The sequence below is a fragment of the Mastigoproctus giganteus genome, chromosome 2 (genome assembly GCF_048544385.1).
Source record: "Mastigoproctus giganteus isolate SK-2022 chromosome 2, ASM4854438v1, whole genome shotgun sequence".
Classification (NCBI taxonomy): Eukaryota; Metazoa; Arthropoda; class Arachnida; order Uropygi; family Thelyphonidae; genus Mastigoproctus; species Mastigoproctus giganteus.
The window spans coordinates 128416724-128436527 of NC_143576.1; the positions used below are offsets into that span (position 1 = coordinate 128416724).

At 37.6% G+C, this 19804-nt stretch overlaps 1 protein-coding gene across 3 annotated transcripts in view; it reads right to left on the minus strand.

The window, feature by feature from the left end:
- The window catches only part of C3G (C3G guanyl-nucleotide exchange factor), a 410407-nt gene that overhangs the window by 44571 nt on the left and 346032 nt on the right, over nucleotides 1-19804 (minus strand). For 2 of the 3 annotated variants that reach the window (XM_090368667.1, XM_090368668.1), the window contains exons 15-16: nucleotides 12732-12826; nucleotides 2233-2413 (exon numbers count right to left, since the gene is read on the minus strand). In XM_090368667.1, coding sequence (XP_090224793.1) covers nucleotides 2233-2413; nucleotides 12732-12826 — 276 coding nt within the window. The remainder of the gene's footprint in view (nucleotides 1-2232; nucleotides 2414-12731; nucleotides 12827-19804) is intronic. The other variant, XM_090368669.1, reaches the window with a different exon arrangement.

Genomic DNA, 19804 nt, shown 5'->3' on the forward strand with positions numbered 1-19804 from the left:
TCTTTGCATCCCTTGCCAAGGATTTCTCGTAATCTGCCTTCGCCTGCCTAACCTCCTTTGTAACTTGGTTGCATATCAACTTGTATCTATCATAGGCTTCTGTGTCATGTGTTAATTTGTAAGTATCCCATGCATTTTTCTTCTCTGCCATATGCCTCATTAGTTCATCTGACATCCATTTTGGCCTAAACCTTGAACAATATTTCTTAGTTGGTATGTAAAGCCTAGTAGCTTCCAAGATAAGTTCTTTGAATGCTTCCCATTTTCTTCCCATATATCTGAAAATACAGTACTATACAAGTCTCAAAATTAAAAATAACTGAAATACAAGTTCAGCCAAAAAAATAAAGTTTCTAAGGGATAAGTAAAAAAGAAACCGGAGAGATATTAATGAGATTAACATTTTGAAATTATAAAAGCATATTTCATAGTTCAAGTTCTAATATTTCGCTCTTTATTTTCCTGGTTTATCATGGCAATGGTGAAAAGTGATTTAAACTGTCATATAATTTGTTGGCACCAGCCAAAAAAAAACCAACTGAGCATAACAAATGTCACTTTCCCTCACTTCATTTACCTATTTCTTTTAAGTGTTTGCTCAATTTCTATTTAAAAATTTAGATGAACTTCAAACCTCCACAACAGTACATGGGAGTTTATTCAAACAGTTAATCATTCTTTGACCAAAGGAAAAAAATTTTGGACATCTACTCCATAGTTGTCTCCTCTCAATTAAATTTGTGTCCCCCATATATGTAACATGATTAAAATTAAAGATACCCTCAGTGTTTAGTTTACTCAATCCTTTTAAAGCCATAATGCTCTGATCAGATCATCCTACAGATGCCTTGTTTACTTTATATAATATACAACCGACAGAGCTCAAGTTTCTCTTATATGAATAATTCTTACCTTGTTGCTCTTCTCTCTATCGCAGTGGTTTTCAACCAGGGTGCCACAACAACATTTCAGGGGTGCCACGGAATTTGGGTTTAAGTTACTTAAAATTATTATTTTTTTAAATTTATGTTTATTTCATTATAAAAAGGTGTACAGTATCTTTTTAATTTTGTGGTGATCTATAATTGATGTTTACTTAGTACCTCTATATAAAGAATAAAATTATTATATACTGTACATATATAATTTTTATTATGAAATGTAATTTTTATAATTATATTATTGTAATAACTGATATAACATGTATATTTTTAAATATTTTTTATGTATTTTTAAATATTTTATATATATTTTTTAATATTATATATATATATATATATATATATATATATATATATATATATATACAAAGAGAGAATCAGATCTAACAAGCAGAAAATTGAGTAGGGGTGCCGCAAAATAAAATAAATTACTCAGGGGTGCCGTTATTAAAAAAAAGTTGAAAACCACTGCTTTATCCTTTCCAACAGTTTCACATGGTTTAAAATGGGATTTCCAAGGCAGTATGTTGTCTTCAAGATGTGATTTGACCATTGGTTTATATAATCAGCTATGTCTCTACTGACAAAGTTCTTGAATATCACTGACAGAAACCCCATGAACTGTACTAGCAGCCAGTCCACACTGTTTAGATAACTTCATAAAAGACTGTATAGTTGTTTCCAAGTACTTTTCATGATCAACTATCTTGAGTTTTTCTTGCTACCCTGGGTAGCAATCTACTCTAGACAACTGTTTATGAGATGCAAAGCCTTGCATTTTACAGTGGTAAGTGTGAATGGATACTGGCCAAATGATGTATGTGTTCAAACTAGTCAATGGACTAGTTTGAACACATTTTCATTGACTGACATTTCAGTCAATGAAAATAGCTATAGAAAAGGTATGCAGAAGAAAACTGAATGTCTTTTCAGAAATGAATGTAGTGAGTTTATAAATCAGGAATAATTAATTAGCCTGACTACTCTCTTTTGGAAAACTGAAGAGTTTTAGGTATCATTTAGACAATTATATAATAATTATTATTATTAACTAAATGAACTTATTTAATGAATAGTTAAAACAAGAAGTCACAGTTGTTATAATACTACTTAAATGATTTTAATTAATTAACATTAATTAGATCATAAAAATAAATAAGTAGATTAAATAATAGATATAAGTTCATTAAATAGTAGATTAAATAATAGATATAAGTTCATTAAATAGTAGATATAATAAGTAGTTTTAATTTTAAGTTCAAAAAGCTGCAACGCAGGTAAAAATATTCACCTCGGTAATATTTCTTTGCCACTCAAGCCTACGAATAGGTGCAGAATCCAATGCTGAAAGGATGGCTAGATAAGAATTGAAGTTGTTTAATTTACGCAAATATTTCATAATTTTTATGAACTTGACAACGTAACGTTCTCTGTCTCTGGCCTCCTCTTGCTCCAGAATCCTAGATCTTGCCCTGATAAGTAAAATAGTCCTTCTGAATACTGAAACTCGATTACAATGTACTCACATATTCAAAATGATTTTTAATAATTTATTTTATATAATACTGTGTGCACGTACACACACGCAGGTGCACACACACCACGAAAATAAATGACTTCTGAGTTTTTAATAACTTATAGGGTGAATACAATGTGTACAGAAAAAGACAGGAGGGTGGGGGCTATGCTATTGGTTAAGAAGCACATAGAATCTAAGGTAGTGTACAGAGTTGATATGGATGAAAAACACACACACACACACACACACACACACACACACACACACACACACACACACACACACACACACACACACACACACACACACACACACACACTTCAAGGTTTAGGCCTAAATGGTTGTCAAATGAACTAATAAGACTCATGGCAGAGAAGAGAAATGCATGGGATACATATAAATTATCAGGCGACACAGAAGCCTATGGCAGATATAAGCTAGTCTGTAATCAAGTCACAAAGGAGGTTAGGCAGGCGAAGGCAGATTACGAGAAATTTTTGGCAAAGAATGCTAAGAAAAACAGCAAAGATTTCTTTACTCATAAACTCTAAAAGGAAGGGAATGAATCTGATTGGTCCACTTGATGATCCTGCTCAGATAGCAAACAAACTGAATGAGTATTTTGCATCTACATTCACACATGAGGAGTTATTAAGAATTGAAAATGCCAGAAGGTTATCAAATTGTAGCAGGGTGCTTAATGATTTTGTAATAACTGAGAGCAAAGTGGAGGAGAAATTGTTGAAGTTAAACATAAGAAAGCACCTGGGGTGGATGGGATCTATCCAGTTATATTAAAGGAGGCAGCAAAGGAAGTAAGCAAACCCTTAGTCATAATTATGAGAGCATCCTTGGACTCAGGGGAGGTCCCCATGGAATGGAAATGTGCAAATGTATCCCCAATTCACAAAGGGGAATCGAAGGGTGACACGAGTAATTACAGACTAATTAGTTTAATTTCTGTTCAGGGTAAAATAATGGAGTCACTGGTTAAAGATGCATTACAGTATCATCTAGACAAGACTGCAGCAATAATTCAGACACAGCATGGGTTTGTTAAGGGAAAGTCTTGTCTGACAAATTTGATTGGATATTACAAAAAATAATTTTAATATCATATACTTGGATTTCAGGAAAGTTTTTGACACTGTTGCACATGGAAGACTACTGTACAAATTGGAGCAGAATGGTATTAAGGGTAAGTTGTTACAATGGCTGAAAGGATGGTTGAGTGGGAGAAGACAGACGGTGGTAATCAATGGGCGCTGCTCTTCGGGGACTAATGTTATTAGTGGAGTTCCACAGGGTTTGGTGTTGTGTCCACTATTGTTTTGTATATTTATCAATGATATTGATGAAGGTATATCAGGCTTAATGTCGAAGTTTGCAGATGATACAAAGGTTGGCAGGGTTGTTAATGACAGTAATGGCAGTGTGCTACTGCAACAGGACAAAATTTGGGAAGATGGGCTCAGAAGTGGCAACTAAAGTTTAACATTGACAAATGCAAAGCTTTGCATATGGGTAGAAGTAACCCCAGAGGAACGTACCAACTGTGTGGTACTACACTTAAGGTGGTAGAAAATGAAAAAAACCTGGAAGTAATTGTGCAGTCAGATATGAAGTTTTCTGAGCAATGCAGACAGGCTGCCTGGGCAGGTCATGAGGATTTGTCAATGATATACAGAAATTTTGCTAGCGGGGAAAAGGAGGTGATTGTCCCTCTGTATAAAGTAATGGTCAGGTGATGCCTTGAGTACTGCGTACAGGTCTGGAGGCCTCATTTTAGGAAGGATGTAGATTTGCTTGAGCGTGTACAGAGAAGAGCAACAAGATTGGTGAGGGGAATGAAGGGATCCTCTTACCAAGAGAGGCTTAAGTTCTTGAAATTGCAGCGGCTAGAGACTAGGCACCTGTGAGGTGATCTGATTGAGAGGTATAAGGTCTTGAATGGGTTGAGCATGCTGAATGCTGATGGGATTCTTCCTCTTGCTCAGATTATGAACCTGGGGGGGGGGGAATAAATTCAAATTGAGGAAAGAGTTGTAGAATTGATGTGCAGAAATTTGTAGGTTTTTTTTTTTTTTTTTTTTTTTTTTTTGGTTGATGCAGTATAAGCTTCCTTTCTTTGATCATATAACTACTAATGCTAACGCTCTTACTTCTTCTCTTGAATAATGCCATACTAAACTTATAGAAATTGCATAAGTCAACAACACCTGTAAGTTTTTGAACTTCTGACCTTTGAACTATTTTTACTCAAAACCTATACACCGAAATATTTTGTTGTTGACTATTACTCGCTACCTTTAATATACATGAATATAATTCTTCGTAAAATGCTATATGAATCTATTGTGAAAGATATCACAGAAATGTAAATTTGTTATGAATATTTCTAGGTTGTGCATATTTGCATATATGTATCTTAACTTGTACTAATTTTCCAGTTTTATTTAATTTTTTTTATTTATTTTAAGTTTTTATTTATTGTATTTTTAATTTTTATTTATTTTGTTTTTTAATTTTATTAAACTTTCTATGTTAGTTTAGACAACTACGGTACAGGATTTTTGCTGGCTGTTGTTGTAGAGGTTTTTTTTTTTGTCACAAGGGCTACTATGGCCCAATTGCACCTGTTACCTTGGAGAAACACTGTACAGATTAATAAAAAGAGTTTAGAAGAACATATATATATATTAATCAGTTTTAGATAGTGGACAAACTCAGATAAACTGGAGTTGTCCCCAATAATATGCCTAAGTTGAAGCGACTTGTTTATTCTGGATAGGGATTGGAATTATATGAATCTGGCAGAATGATAACAAGCGCACTCTTTAAGAATATGTTTAACAGTTAGTGGTAAATCACAGTGCTAGCATATGAGGGATTATTTCCTTGCAATAAATAGAAATGTTTAAGGTGGGTATAACCAATACATGCTCTGGAAGCACAACCTCTGTGTCTGTTTGAGTGGGATGCTAGATTTCCATAGCTGTGGATTCTGTTTTATATTTTGTAACTTGTTATTTACCTGGTTATGCCAAATTTCTCTCCATTTTTCATTGCATACTCTGTGTATGATTAGTTTACAGTCTGTGCAAGGAATCTGCATACAGTTGTCAAAGGGATTTCTTGCTGCTTTATCTGCATGTTCATTTCCTGGTATTCCAGTGTGCCCTGGGATCCAAAAAAAAACGTGACAGTCTGCTTATTGTTATAAAGTTCCAATATTTGAGTTCTTATTTGATTTATAAATGAATGTGGAGAGTGAGAATTGCCTTGGAGGGCTTTTCTCTACACTCAAAAAGTCTGTATAGATTGTAGTCTTCAGAGTGAAATCATTAGCAAGAAAGGTCAAATCCATCTTAATGGCATAGAGTTCTGCAGTGAAAACACTATATTTCTGTGGTAATGAGACAGCTTGTTGATGTTGGTAAAACCACAGCAGCTCCCACAGCTGTGTCACTTTTGGAGCCATCAGTATAAATTTACAGAGTTTGTGCATTTGCCAAGGAGTGAGCTGCATGTAGTTTCTGAAAGGTTTGATTGTTCAGGGAGTGTTTCTCCCAATATCAGAAGTAGTCATCACATGAAGGTATGAACATTTTCCATGGAGATTGTACAGTTTCTCTATCTTGATGAGAATTGGTAAAATGCATATTCCACTGCTGAATAAGCTCTTGTCAACAGATTCCAGTAGGTTTGTTTTCATGAGGTTTATTTCTAAAAAGGTTTACCCATTGGGGATCATAGAGGTATGACTAGATGGGATGAGATGGAAGGCTATGTATTTTACCTGCATAACTGAGGAGCAGCATCTTTCTGTGAAGGTGAATTGGAGGTTCACTGGCTTCTATATATAGGCTTTGGACTGGTGAAGTTCTGAATGTCCCAAAAGCAATCCTGAGCCTACTGTGTTGTACTGGGTTGAGACATGCTAAAAGTCTTTTAAATGGAATCATAAACTGGGGAACCATAATCCAATCGAGATGTGATCAAAACATTGGTATAGGTGGCATAGAGTATAGTGATCAGCTTTCCATGTCATAAATGAGATGACTAAGTATATTCAACTTTTTCATAAAGACAGTTTGTGTTTGTAGTATGTGTTTCTGAAATGTCAGTTTGGTGTCAAATGTCGTACCCAAGGTTTGGTTTGGTTTTTTTTTTAGGAGCATTAGCAACTAAGGCCATATTGCTCCGGGATATGCGGTGGTCATTTCCTGACCTTTCCGCATCTTCCGTATTTGGTGGTGACGGGCTCGAACCCCGGTCTAATCAAGAAGCGTGTGCTATGCACTGCTGCTCCTTCCCACCTGGCTACGGAGGCACCCATCGTACCCAAGAATCGGATATTGTTGGTAACTGGTATTGATTGAGTTTCCAGTGATAATTAAGGTTCTGGATGTAGTTAACACTTTTTACAAAAGTGAATGATTATATTTTGTTTATTGTGAGCTGCACTTGTCTTTCAATTGCAAGATAGTGCAAGGTCATCGGCATAAAGATAGATGTCTATGTTACCCAAAATGTTCTGCACTAAATTGTTTATTCTAATAGCAAAGAGTACTGAACCCTGTGGTACACTTTCAGTATAAAATAGAAATTTTTACCTTAAAAATAGAAGGTAACTTCTATTTTTGAGGTAACTCTCTATGATCATTACACCCACTGGTATAACTCTAGTGGGTGAAGGATTTCATCCTTTAGGACAAACAATGATTGTTGTGCCTGGGGTCCACCATGATTCACATTTAGAGTGGCCCACCTTCTCATGGTGTAGGTTGGCATTGGCACACTGGACAAACTTGATATTATACACATTTCTGGCCTTTTACAGAGTTTTGTATTCATTACAGCGTACCAAGGTGGAGTTGAACTAACATTCTGGAGATTAGACCGGGGTTCGAGCCCATCACCACCAAATACGGAGAATGCGGAAAGGTCAGGGAATGACCACCGCATATCCCGGAGCAATATGGCCTTAGTTGCTAATGCTCCTAAAAACCAAATAACAAACAAACAAACATTCTGGAGCTGCTGTACATAAGATACAATACATGTCTAGATATCATTCGGTTGTGATGACTCTTTTACTGTTTAGTTAGCATGAGGGGACACCTTTACAAGTATTCTTGGCCACCTCCATAGCCAGATGGGCAGGAGCAGCAGTGCGTAGCACACGCTTCTTGGTTAGACTGGGGTTCGAGCCCGTGACCACCAAATACGGAGGATGCGGAAAGGTCAGGGAATGACCACCGCATATCCCCAGAGCAATATGGCCTTAGTTGCTAATGCTCCTAAAAACCAAATAAACAAACAAGTATTCTCCAAATGTAGTCATTTGAAGTAGTTCAGAGTGCTTGTGATGTGTTGTTTCGACAAGCAGATCCCCCTGATTTAAGTTTTGAGATTACTAATGGACCAGGAGCATTTTATAAATGGATTATAAATGGAGAAAGGATGCTAACCAGTTTTTCAAGCCCTGCCACATAGAGGCAGGAGCAGTGTCACTAAGTGACCAAGTGTCCATATTTATTACCCAGTCCATATTTAGTAACTCGTGATTATCATTTGTTTAGGTCAATGAGGAATATCTAGGAGAACAAAAATTCAAGATGAATGACAAACTCAAGTGCAGTATCCAGAATTGGATACTGCACTTGAGTTTTAGTACACTTTTATGTTTCCAACAAAATGTGTCAGTATAAAGTAGGGATTCGTGATGCATTTATGGCCCTTTTTAGGTCTCTGACTTTGGTAATTTACAAATACATATTGGGTAGTGATCAAAGGTATCATTTTAATATATCAGTAAATTCATTAAAGAGCAAATGAAGTTTGCAGCAGAGCTCATATAGTAAAATCCTACAAGGTGCAATTTCGAATAAGTAATGTTTCTCCAACAGAGAAGAGAAGGATTTCACAATATGAGATGTTAGAGTAACGATGCTATATTGCAAACTTCATTGGACCTGTCATTGAGTTTACTGTATATTAAAATGATGCCCTTGAACACTACTCAATACGTATTAATAAATTCCTTCAGTCAGAGGCCTAAAAACCACAACTATGTCGTGTTAATTCACACACTTTTAGCACCTCTCATATCGTAAAAATATTTCACTTCTAGGTTGTATACGCCTACACTCACAATGCCTACCCATCCACCGAAGAGGAAAATAAAAAAATTCTTGAAACAGTGCTGTCTGGGTGGTGGCATGAAACCAAGAATAAGTAACAATAGTCTTCACTATCAGGAAAGTGTTACTAATTTGAAAGTGCAAGGCTAGGCAACTCATTGCAGGATTTCGCAATATGAGACGTTATAGCAACGATGCTGTAATTTTTTCCATGAGTTTAATGTGTATTAAAATGATGCCTTTGAGCACTACCCAATACAACAACAACAGGTTAAGAGTGTTCTTAACCTGTTTCTACAATCACATCACAAATTTTCCCTGCCACTTCACATCTATTATTCTAATTTCAAAAATTGAAATTGAAATACATGGCCAAAAAATTCAGATATTTCAGTTGTTATTTAAAACCATGTTCCATGCATTAAAACAACTTGAACAGGTGATCATTTAAAAATTAAATAATATAATGAAACAATTGGAACACATAGTGGTGGCCACATCAATTTAAATTTTCTCCCAAAACGTACCAGTAATCTTTTTACTGATAAGAAAGAAAGAACTATTTAGACATATTTATTTATTTACAAATAATCGCAGAAATATACTGCAAGCCATATGAATGCCTTTCGTTGTGATCAATGTTTGAAATTAACATTATGTAATAAGATGGAAAAAATTTAGCAGCAGCAGCAGAAAACAAATACAGATGTGATACCATTATATCTTCTTCTTTATCTTCGCCTTCTTTCCACATTTATATGGGGTCAGCATTTCCGTCCTTAATTCTTTTCCTCCATTCCTCCCTATCCTGGGCTTCCTCTCTCCTCCATCCTCTCTCTTTTAAATCCTCTGCCACCTTGTCCTTCCATCTCAGCTTAGGTCTCCCCCCCCCTTCCTCTTCCCTATCACCTCCAACTTTTCACACCTCTTACCCACATACTCCTCACTTCCTCGTTCCACATGTCCAAGCCACCTCAACCTAGATTCCTGCATTTTTTACTCAGAGGCCCCACCTTAACTGTACCTCTGATGTAGTCGTTTCTTATCCTGTCCTTCCTCTCATCACACCACACATCCATCTTAGCATCCTCATCTCCGCCACTTCCATCTTTTTCTCCTGGGCCCTTGTAATCGCCCATGTCTCAGCACTGTACATCAATGCGGGTCTAACCACAGTTTTATACACTCTTCCCTTCATTTTACAATTTACTTTCTTATCACACAGCACCCCACTCATCTTTCTCCAGTTAAACCATCCACATTGCACTCTATGCTGTATTTCTGCACTCAGTCCTCCATCCCTCTCAATGTTCGATCCCAGATACTTAAATTTCGAAACTGATGGTAGCTTTTCCTCCTGCAGTTTTATAGAGCTCTCATCTTCTACATTTAATACCATATATTCTGTCTTTGTTCTACTTATCCTCATGCCTCTCTCTTCCAATGCTTTCCTCCATTCCTCCAATTTCTTCTCTACCTTTCCTTGAGATGGTTCGCACAGTACGATATCATCCACGAACAGCATACTCCATGGTGCTCTACTCTTCACTTCTCTCACCAACACATCCATTATCAGATCAAACAGATATGGGCTGAGAGCTGATCCCTGGTGCAGTCCAACTTCTACAGAGTACCCCTCAGTCATACCTACACTAGTCTTAACCTGCGTCACCACTCCCTCATACATTTCCTTCACAAGCCTTATGTACTTTTCTGATGTACCCTTCTCCCTCATGCATCTCCATACCTCTTGTCTGGGCGCTCTATCATATGCTTTTCCAGGTCTATGAACACCACGTGCAACTCTACTTGCATCTCCTTGTATCTTTCCATTACCTGCCTTAAAGCAAAGACCGCATCTGTTGTAAAAGGCACGAAACCAAACTGTTCCTCTCCTATTTCTATCTCCTGCCTTATCCTTCCTTCCACAATTCTTTCCCAGATCTTCATCGAGTGAGACATTAACTTTATTACCCTGTGGTTCTCACATTCCTGCACATCCCCCTTTCCTTTATAGATTGGCACAAGTATACTTTCCCTCCACTCATCAGGTATCCTCTCCTGCTGCCACAGTTTTTCCATAAAGTCCCATAGGATATCGATCCCTTCCTCTCCCAGACTTCTCCATACCTCTACTGGTATCTGATCAGCACCTACTGCTTTCCCCCTCTTCATTTTTCTGAGTGCTCTTTCCACTTCTTTCCTGCTTATGCCTTCCACTACTCTTTCATTCGTCTCTCCATCCTCGCATAGTGCTCTTGGGTTTTCCTCATTTAGTAACTTCTTAAAATAGTCTCTCCACCTTTCCTTAACCTTCTCCTTGTCCTGTATAACCATTCCCCTCTCATCTTTAATCTGTTTTATTGATGAGAAGTCCTTTGATGCCTTGTCTCTCACTTTGGCTATTCTCATTAATTGCTTATCTCCATCTTTCCTTTCCAGTTCCCCATGCGCCTCATCCACTGCCCTTGCCTTTGCTATTTCCACAGCCCTTTTTGCCTCCTTATTTGCTAATTTATATGCTTCTTTATCTTCCTGGCTACCTGTTGAATCCCATCTTTTCTTCTTCTCCTTCTTTTGTTTTATCACCGCTTGCACTTCCACATTCCACAACAAGGCCTCCTTTCCCTCCGGCACTCCCTTTCCTGATGTTTTTCCCAACAATTCTTCTCCAACTTTCCTTATGATATAACTATTTAACTTCCACCACTCTTGCACATCTTCTGGTAACTTTATTCCTTTTAGCACCTTTTCCCTAAACTCCTTCTTCAAACTCTTCTCTTTCAGTCTCCACCATTTTATCCTTTTCTCCCCCTGTCTTGAATATTTCCTACTTTTGTCCACTGCAACCTCCCAATCGACCACAAGCAATCTATGTTGTGCAGACACACTTTCTCCGTTTATCACCTTGATGTTCCTCATTTCCTTTAGATGCCTCCTACGGCACTTGATATAGTCAATCTGGCTTGTCCTTTCCCCACTCTTGTATGTTATCAGCTGGCTTTCTTTCTTTTCAAAATAGGTGTTAACTATCGCCAGGTCGAATGCCACTGTGTGTTCTACTATCCTCTCCCCTTCTCTATTTCTTTCCCCAAATCTCCACCTTCCATACACTCTTCCTTCCTCTCTCTGGCTTCTTCCTAAATGTCCATTTAAATCACCCCCAACAATCAACCTCTCCTTCTCAGGTATTGCCATGACCACTTGATCCATTTCCATCCAAAAACTGTCCTTTTCTTCTTCCCCCATCCTACTTGCGGGGCATATACGCACATACTATTGTCGTCAATTGTCCACCCACTTCCAGTTTGATGCTCATAATCTTATCACTCCTTCTGTTAACCTCACACACTCCATATTTTAACTCCTTATCAACTACAATGCCTACTCCATTTTTTCCTCTCTCATCTGCTCCTCTAAAGAACAACTTGTACCCTTCACCGAGCTCTTTTGCTTTATTTCCCTTCCACCTTGTTTCTTGTAGGCATAGGATCTTCTTCACTCTTCTTCTTTGCATCAAATCCACAATCTCTCTACTCTTTCCATTCATCTTCCCCATGTTCAATGATCCTATTCTAATACTTTTCACTCTCTTCTTCTTCTCTTGCTGGACTAACTTCTTTAACTGAACCAGTCGTTTCTTTGGTAATCGTTACATCTTCTATAACAGATATTAATATTTTGTTGGCCCACCATGAATTTTATTTTTTGCATCTGTCTGGCATGGAGTGTACAAGATTTTCTGATATAATATTTGTTGTTGTTATTTGGTTTTTAGGAGCATTAGCAACTAAGGCCATATTGCTCCGGGGATATGTGGTGGTCATTCCCTGACCTTTCCGCATCCTCCGTATTTGGTGGCTCACGAGCTCAAACCCCGGTCTAATCAAGAAGCATGTGCTACGCACTGCTGCTCCTACCCACCTGGCTACGGAGGCGCCTTGATAGAATAAAAATACACCATAATTATATTTATTGTTAACCATATATATATATATATATATATATGTATATATATCGTTAAGCCTTATTAGTAATGAACAAAATCTTTTCATGCCAACTATTATTTAAAATAAGAAATTATTAATTAGATGTTTACTTTCAATTGAAAGAAAAATATGTTACCAATAAGACATTTTGTTGAAATGCTCTGTAAAAGTAGTGAGATTTGGACTCAGTTCTTCTTTTTGTTCTTTTGCCCAAAGCAAAACTTCAGGAATCTAGAAATAACAATGCATATTTATTCATTTATTGATAAAATGTGCTGTTAACAATGAAACTATCTATATATGTAACTAACCATGAAGGCATCAAAATATATATATATATATATATATATATATATATTGTATGTAGAAAATTTTGATTTAAACATATTGAATATAGGGATATACACTGTGAGCGATATATGGTATGAAAAAGAAGAAATAGTCAGGAAATTAAAAATAAAGATAAGTGAAAAGGCCACCAAAATAAGATAACATTGCAGTGTCTTTCACAATCCCAGTGTCATCATCAGAGGTCATCCACCGAAATTATGAAAAAGACAGCAACACAACTCTGGGATTGTGTCAGGGTGCCTTATTATCTGGGAGAACTGCTCTGCTATTTGCCTGTGTGTTTGTTTGTTATTTGGTTTTTAGGAGCATTAGCAACTAAGGCCATATTGCTTCGGGGATATGCGGTGGTCATTTCCTGACCTTTCCGCATCCTCCGTATTTGGTGGTCACGGGCTCGAACCCCCAGTCTAATCAAGAAGCATGTGCTATGCACTGCTGCTCCTGCCCACCTGGCTACGGAGGCGCCTTGCCTGTGTGTGTGTGTGTAGCTGAACTTCCTGTACCAGTAGTTGTGGATGTTATCTATTCCTGAGGGTCTCCAGTTGTGGGACGCTGATTGACTGTTATACTTCTTCCTCATGAATCTCTCATTCTGTCATCTCTTATACGTTCTTGGTTTTCTTCCTTTCTAGATCTATCCAGGTGGCATGGCTGTTATAGCTAACTTCAATGCTCCAAGGTTGCCCCAAAACTCTTTGAGTGCCTTATGGTAAGGGGATTCTTTGCCTTCCTTTTCCTGTTGTCCAATGTTTCTGTAGAAGGCTCTCTGATTTTCATCAAATATCCTGGAGTCTGCTTTCCTCTGAGCACTCTCTCTGTGATGGTAAAGTCTCTTGCTGAGTGCCTGGAGTTTCTGCTTGAGGGTATCAAGGTATTCCTTGATCCTCTGATTATAGGTTTTATTTCTGCTATGGATGTTGTCTTTCTCGAGGATGGCCTCCACTTTCCTGATCAACTTACTTCTTTTACCCTGTTGGTACTGGGTCAGTTGGTTTATCTTCACTCTTACCTCTTCTATCTTTTGCTGTAGCTTTCTTTCCCAGGCTGTTGGTTCCTTGTTTTTGCTTTTCAATTTATGTTTCCTCTGGTTTCCCTTCTTTTCATCCTGGTGGCTGCTATACCAGCATAATAAAAGGCTATGAAGACAGCGTCTCACGTTACTTTGTTGTTCTTGAGATAATCCAGTATTTTTTGCCTTTTGAGGAAGTCTGTGACTTGCCAGAGGATTTTGCTGGGTTTCTGCTTCAGTATGGTGTGACTCTTTATAGGGTCCATTCCCTCGAATTCTGCTAGGGCTTTCCTCCCCTCCTCTTCTATTCTGAATGTCATGACCTTGTCTGTTTCCACTTCAGTTGCTCCAGGTTTGTATTTCTCATATTTGCTGTTCCTCCAGTTCTGGTTCCACTGTAACTGTATTAATTGTTGTTTGCAATTGGTTGCTCACATGCTGCTTGATTTTTTTCCCAGATTTCAGTAGCTATCAAGTTCTTTCTGACAATGGTCCATCTCTGGTCTGCTATTTGCTGTTTGGTGACCTGAACAGTTGGGAACCATTTCAACCATTTAGTGTGTAGTTTCATCCTGCACATTGTCACGCCTCTCTCTAGCTTCATTACTTTGTAGTATGCTTGCATGATGATTGTATTCATTTTGATGTTCCACTTCATGCATTGGCTTCTCCCTACCTAGGTTATCACTAGCAGAGAAAGCGCACTCGCTCCACTGTCGTCCATGGGAGATTGTCTCCATCTTTTTGAACCGACACCTCTGCCTGAGGCCTGAATGCAAGTGACTTTATCTTGTGCCACACTTAATGCGGTATGGTCAATATTTCTACTTCTCATCTTCATCCAGCGGGAGGTGGATCTGTTTTACTTTTGCATCCAGTGGTGGGTGGTAGTTATGGGAGTGACAGGAAATGGTGCCATTCTGTCTCAGCGACTTATGATTTTTTTTTTTTTTTATTATTATTATTACACACAGTGTGGTGTTTTCTATTTAATGCCAGTTTTTGGAATTTATAATGCAGCTTTCAAGTTAAATCGAAATTTTCTTAGTAGATGTAATGAAGAAGAAAGAAGGTGTATATATATATATATATATATATATATATATAAGTTGCTTTTTTACAAAAATTTTGTTGTGAGGAGTATGCAGTTTTATTTTATTTTGCATCCAAAGAAACAGTTATGGCCTACTTCAACCTACTGGTTACTACTGGGTCTGCATAGCAGACAATGGAAAACTCCAGCAAATGAGGTAGTGCCTTTCTAAAGCAAGCCTTAGCAAGGGAAACTCCCACTTGTTTACATTGGGAATATTAAACAAAAATTAATAACATACTAATAAAGGCTCGCAGCATTTCATTCTTGTCCCTCCAGTTTTTCCGTTTGATGGAAAACTAATAGATTTCTAAAATTTCCAATAGAGAAATCAAAGAAAACACTTTTTTTTTTGAGGTATTGAAGTTTAAGCTGTATGTACATAGTAGAAAAAGAGCATAAAATCTGAAATTCGTTGAGGTTTAAATGACCTTGACAGATCATAATAGGGTTGATGCCAACCAGCGTCAAGAATCGAATGTCATACAAGTACATTCAGTCCTCGTACAACACGTGTTTACAATACACGAATTCGATCATACACGATTTATAAATAGGGGAACGATATCTTATATAACACGAACCGAATTCGCTTATACACGATTCGCCTTTGTGTTTACAAGAAATGGCAGTCGAACGCAGAATCACCCCAACCGAACGCAACACGATAGGAATGAAGAGAAGATTAACGTAAAAACCAACACAATTCCAGCTATCGGTATAATTGCAAATGCAATTAGATCGAGTTTACTACCAGTTAATAACAGATTCCACTAGCAGGAACGCAATTGGAAATTGTTTTTATTGTTTTATGGTAGTAACCCCTAGAAATGTGAGGTGTTAATAGTGTATCTCTGCCTTTACGGTGTTGTTTATTCAGTTGCTACACGCGCGTAGCTTTGTTTACGTGTATCAAGCATGCCTCCTCGTTTTGTAATTGTGCTTTATTCCCTAAAAATGAGTAAAATACTTAAAAGGTGTGAAAAGGAAGACACTGCAGATTCAGAGAGAAAAAGAAAAGCAATATCGATAAACAGAGGCAGACTGGGTCAAAAATTCATACCCAGGAAAATTTATAGTGGCCTCATACTATGGTTTATGGCCAAAATTACACCGGCCTCCGGCCCACCGGGGAAACCCCGGTGGGCCGGAGGCCAGTGTTAGTCCGCCTCTGTCGATAGAGAAAAAATATGAAATTGTGAAACGCTTTGAACGAAATGAAAGACCATGTGATATTGCACGTACTACAGCCCTAAATGAGGCAACGCCGAGATTACAAAGAATGCAGAGAAAATAAAAACAACTTTCATAGCAGGAACAACTCAAAGTGTAATTAAAATCCATTAGATTAAGATACAAAGAATTGGAAGAGTTGGAACGGCTGTCATCCGTTTGGATAGAAAATCAAATAAAAAACAATTTTGCTTACGATAGAAGCAAAATCATTAGCAATATTTTATTACGTAATAATCGTAATTAAATACTTACGTATTTCATTACAATTATTTATTGTATTTGGTAATGTTTTGGTTACAAATGTGTGTTCAATCTTGGGTGTTCGGCACCTAACCTTATTTTTCCCATAGGGCCTGTTGTTTATATTGCAAGATTTTGCACTGCTTGAGGGTTTCTAGGAACACAACTATCATGCTATACAAGGACTGACTGTATGAGGTAAGAATGGCATATTTTACTTAACTGCTTTTTCAGCATGGCAGCATACTTGTACTCAATGAGCACAAAATCAAAACAACGTCAGTGCCTTTTATTGAAACTGTTCTCAGGAAGTCATCTGGATCAAACTCTAACAGCTCTTCTTCTGAAGCTAATGTAATAAGTTTCTATCCACTGAAAGCAGTCATCTCATTCAGAAAAGTGCTTAGAAAAGCTTATCTTTAAACCTTCCATGTGCTCCTTCATAGACTGCAACATCAGCATCAAGGTCCTCATCTGACTTGATCATGGAGTAATAAGGAGATGGCATGGCAAGGAATCCTGTTTGTGATGACTAAGGCATTTACCCCACAGCTCAGTTTTGCCATAATCACGGTCACTTTGCCTTACAAGAATAAATTCAGCTTGTTCAAAGGAGCATACATAGCCATTTCCAATCACACATGCAGCTTCGTGCATGTGTGATTGGAAATGGCTTGGGGGTTTTGTTCAGAAAAACTTGAAGTTTTCACAACTCAACCAGATGAGATAAAACTTTTCCACATGAAAGCCAATGTATTCACTGTGAAATAGGAGCCACATGTAGTTTCTGCTTATCTTATTATGAATCTGAGCAAAAAGCTGGGGCATTCAGCAGTAATCCTTTCACTAAACAATTAAACTAAACAATTTTAAGAGCTTCCTCAAGTATTAGCTTTAGAACTGCAGGTATGTCCTGGTGACAAGTGCTTTCCTATGTATATAACAGTAAGCTGATTTTTGTTTCCAGCGCAATGGCTTGAATATATTACCCTACAGAAAGTATCCGGACATCTGTTTTCAGTCCATTGGATCTTCCTGGATAAATAAGTGACTTAGCCCATATATAAGGAAGGTGTACGAGCCACAAAAGTTAGTTGTTTTGGTCATGGCATGTAGAGTAAAGCTGACTGATTTTGTGAGGGATTTACTGTCAAATGTCACATTGCTGGTTTGTTAATTTATGCAACTACTGACAACTGATATCATCCAAATTTGATCATCAGCGATGTTATGAAATGGAAGCATTATGACAGTGCCATCCAGAAACTCAGAAGAAAATGAATGCTCACTCCATATGACTAGGGGACTTGGAAGGGTATTATGAAAATCTGGTCAGATATCCCTGCAAAATCAATCAGGAGTTTGGGCCTGTACAAAATCACTATGTATGGAGTTGCACAGCATAGGTTTTCATATGAGAGTAGCAGTGAGAAACCAAAATGTACCATAAGTTCATAGAGCAATGGAAATCAGTTCTTTGGAGTGTCAAATCCTGCTACTCCCTATTCCAATCAGATGGGTGGGTGCAGAGGATGCCTGGTTGTTGTTGGATTACGGCACAATGGTAGCTAAAGGGCATTATGCACCAGGATGTCTGGAGAATGTCTGCTGCTGAAGTGCATTATGTTAACAATAAAGTTTGGAGGATATGGGGTTAAAGTGTGGCACTGTTTCTTCTTATAGGACCTTTAGTGGAACTGCCAATGCCCACCTTAACATTTTGGACAATTCCAAGCTCAAGAATATGGCAGTTTTTTGGTAGAGACCTATGTTTGTTTCAACAAGATGATCAGAACCCATGCCACACAGCTAGTGCTGTTCAAGAATGATTCATAAATGTGAACATACAAAATTTGGAATGGCCAGCAGAGAGTCCCAATTTGCACCCATATAGGGTGAACTGAAACATTGGATGAGGACCAGACCAACACATACCATATCAGTAAGTCAGCTGGTCACTGTCTGCAGTCTACTGTTCATTGGTGGGAAATTTATCCAAGAGGATACAGTGTGTCATAGTAATCAAAGGCTACTCTGACACACTGCTGAAGTGTGTGTGTGTCAGTGTCCTTCAGTATGAAACCAACATGTGTTTGAATGCTTTCTGGACTCCAGTATAGCAATGTTACTGCAGTAGCCTAGTAGATACTTCTGGGGGAAAATATGAGATTCTGTTTAATAGTTTCTGAACCAAGAAAGGAATGTACCTGGAGAAAACAAGTTCTCAGCTTGCAGTCTAGATTCTAGAACTTCTACAAACTTTCCCAGCACACCCAAAATTCCATATCAGATCATTTTGTTCACTATGTGAGTAAAGCTGTGGTTTACAACTGAAATTTTTCCGTTAACAGAACCGCCTTCTCTATTACTAGCATCAGACATCATCCAATGTAAAACTAACAAGATTTTTTAGTGGAGAAGAAACAGGCACACATTGAATTCTTCAGGTATTATTGCAGATAAGAAATGTCCTGTTTATTGTTATAAACTGTATATCACAAAACTGAAATAACAGCCATCTTCATGATTGTAAGAAGGCCATACTATATGCAGTCTTTTTCTTTCTCTGACTCCATTGTCTCAAAGGTACAACAAAAGAATGAAAACTCATTCTGGAGTGCCACAATATTTGCGGCATACCTCTTGTGATATTCTTGCCGGCAACAGCCAAATGGGAAAACTAAATATTGAAAAAATCCACCAAAATAATGTCTCTCTTTCTCTCCACATCTACTTAAAGTTTGACACCAATAATACTAATTGTTAAGATAATAAATTAAAGTATGCCTTTTCTTCCAATCATTATATCCATAAAGTACGTCAAATGAGTGAAAGAAAAGGGAAAATTCCAAATTGCCAATGAGAATGTGTTTCCTTTCAGGCTTAAAGTTATGATAAAATGGAGAAATTGAACAAGTGAAAAAATTTTAGAAATAAAAACTCCAGAAATCCAGTAAGATAGTATTTCTCCTTTACCAGCTTAAAGTTGTTCACAAGCTGATGATGAATTTAGAGAAGAATAAAGTAAGAATTGCCTAATGGAGTGAGGATGTAAATTATACATGGTGAGTCATGAAAAAGTAGCTGCATCAATGAAACTACAATACATGCACAAATGGGTAAATGTATAGTACATTACCTGCCGTTAAAGAAGATGTTGGAAATGACTTCAGGCTGCAAGACAGTGCTGAGCCCGTGTCAGCATGTTTTGGCAAACTCTCTGCAACACTACCATCGATGCCTGCGATAGCAGTATGAATGTTCTCCTGTAATTCCGGAA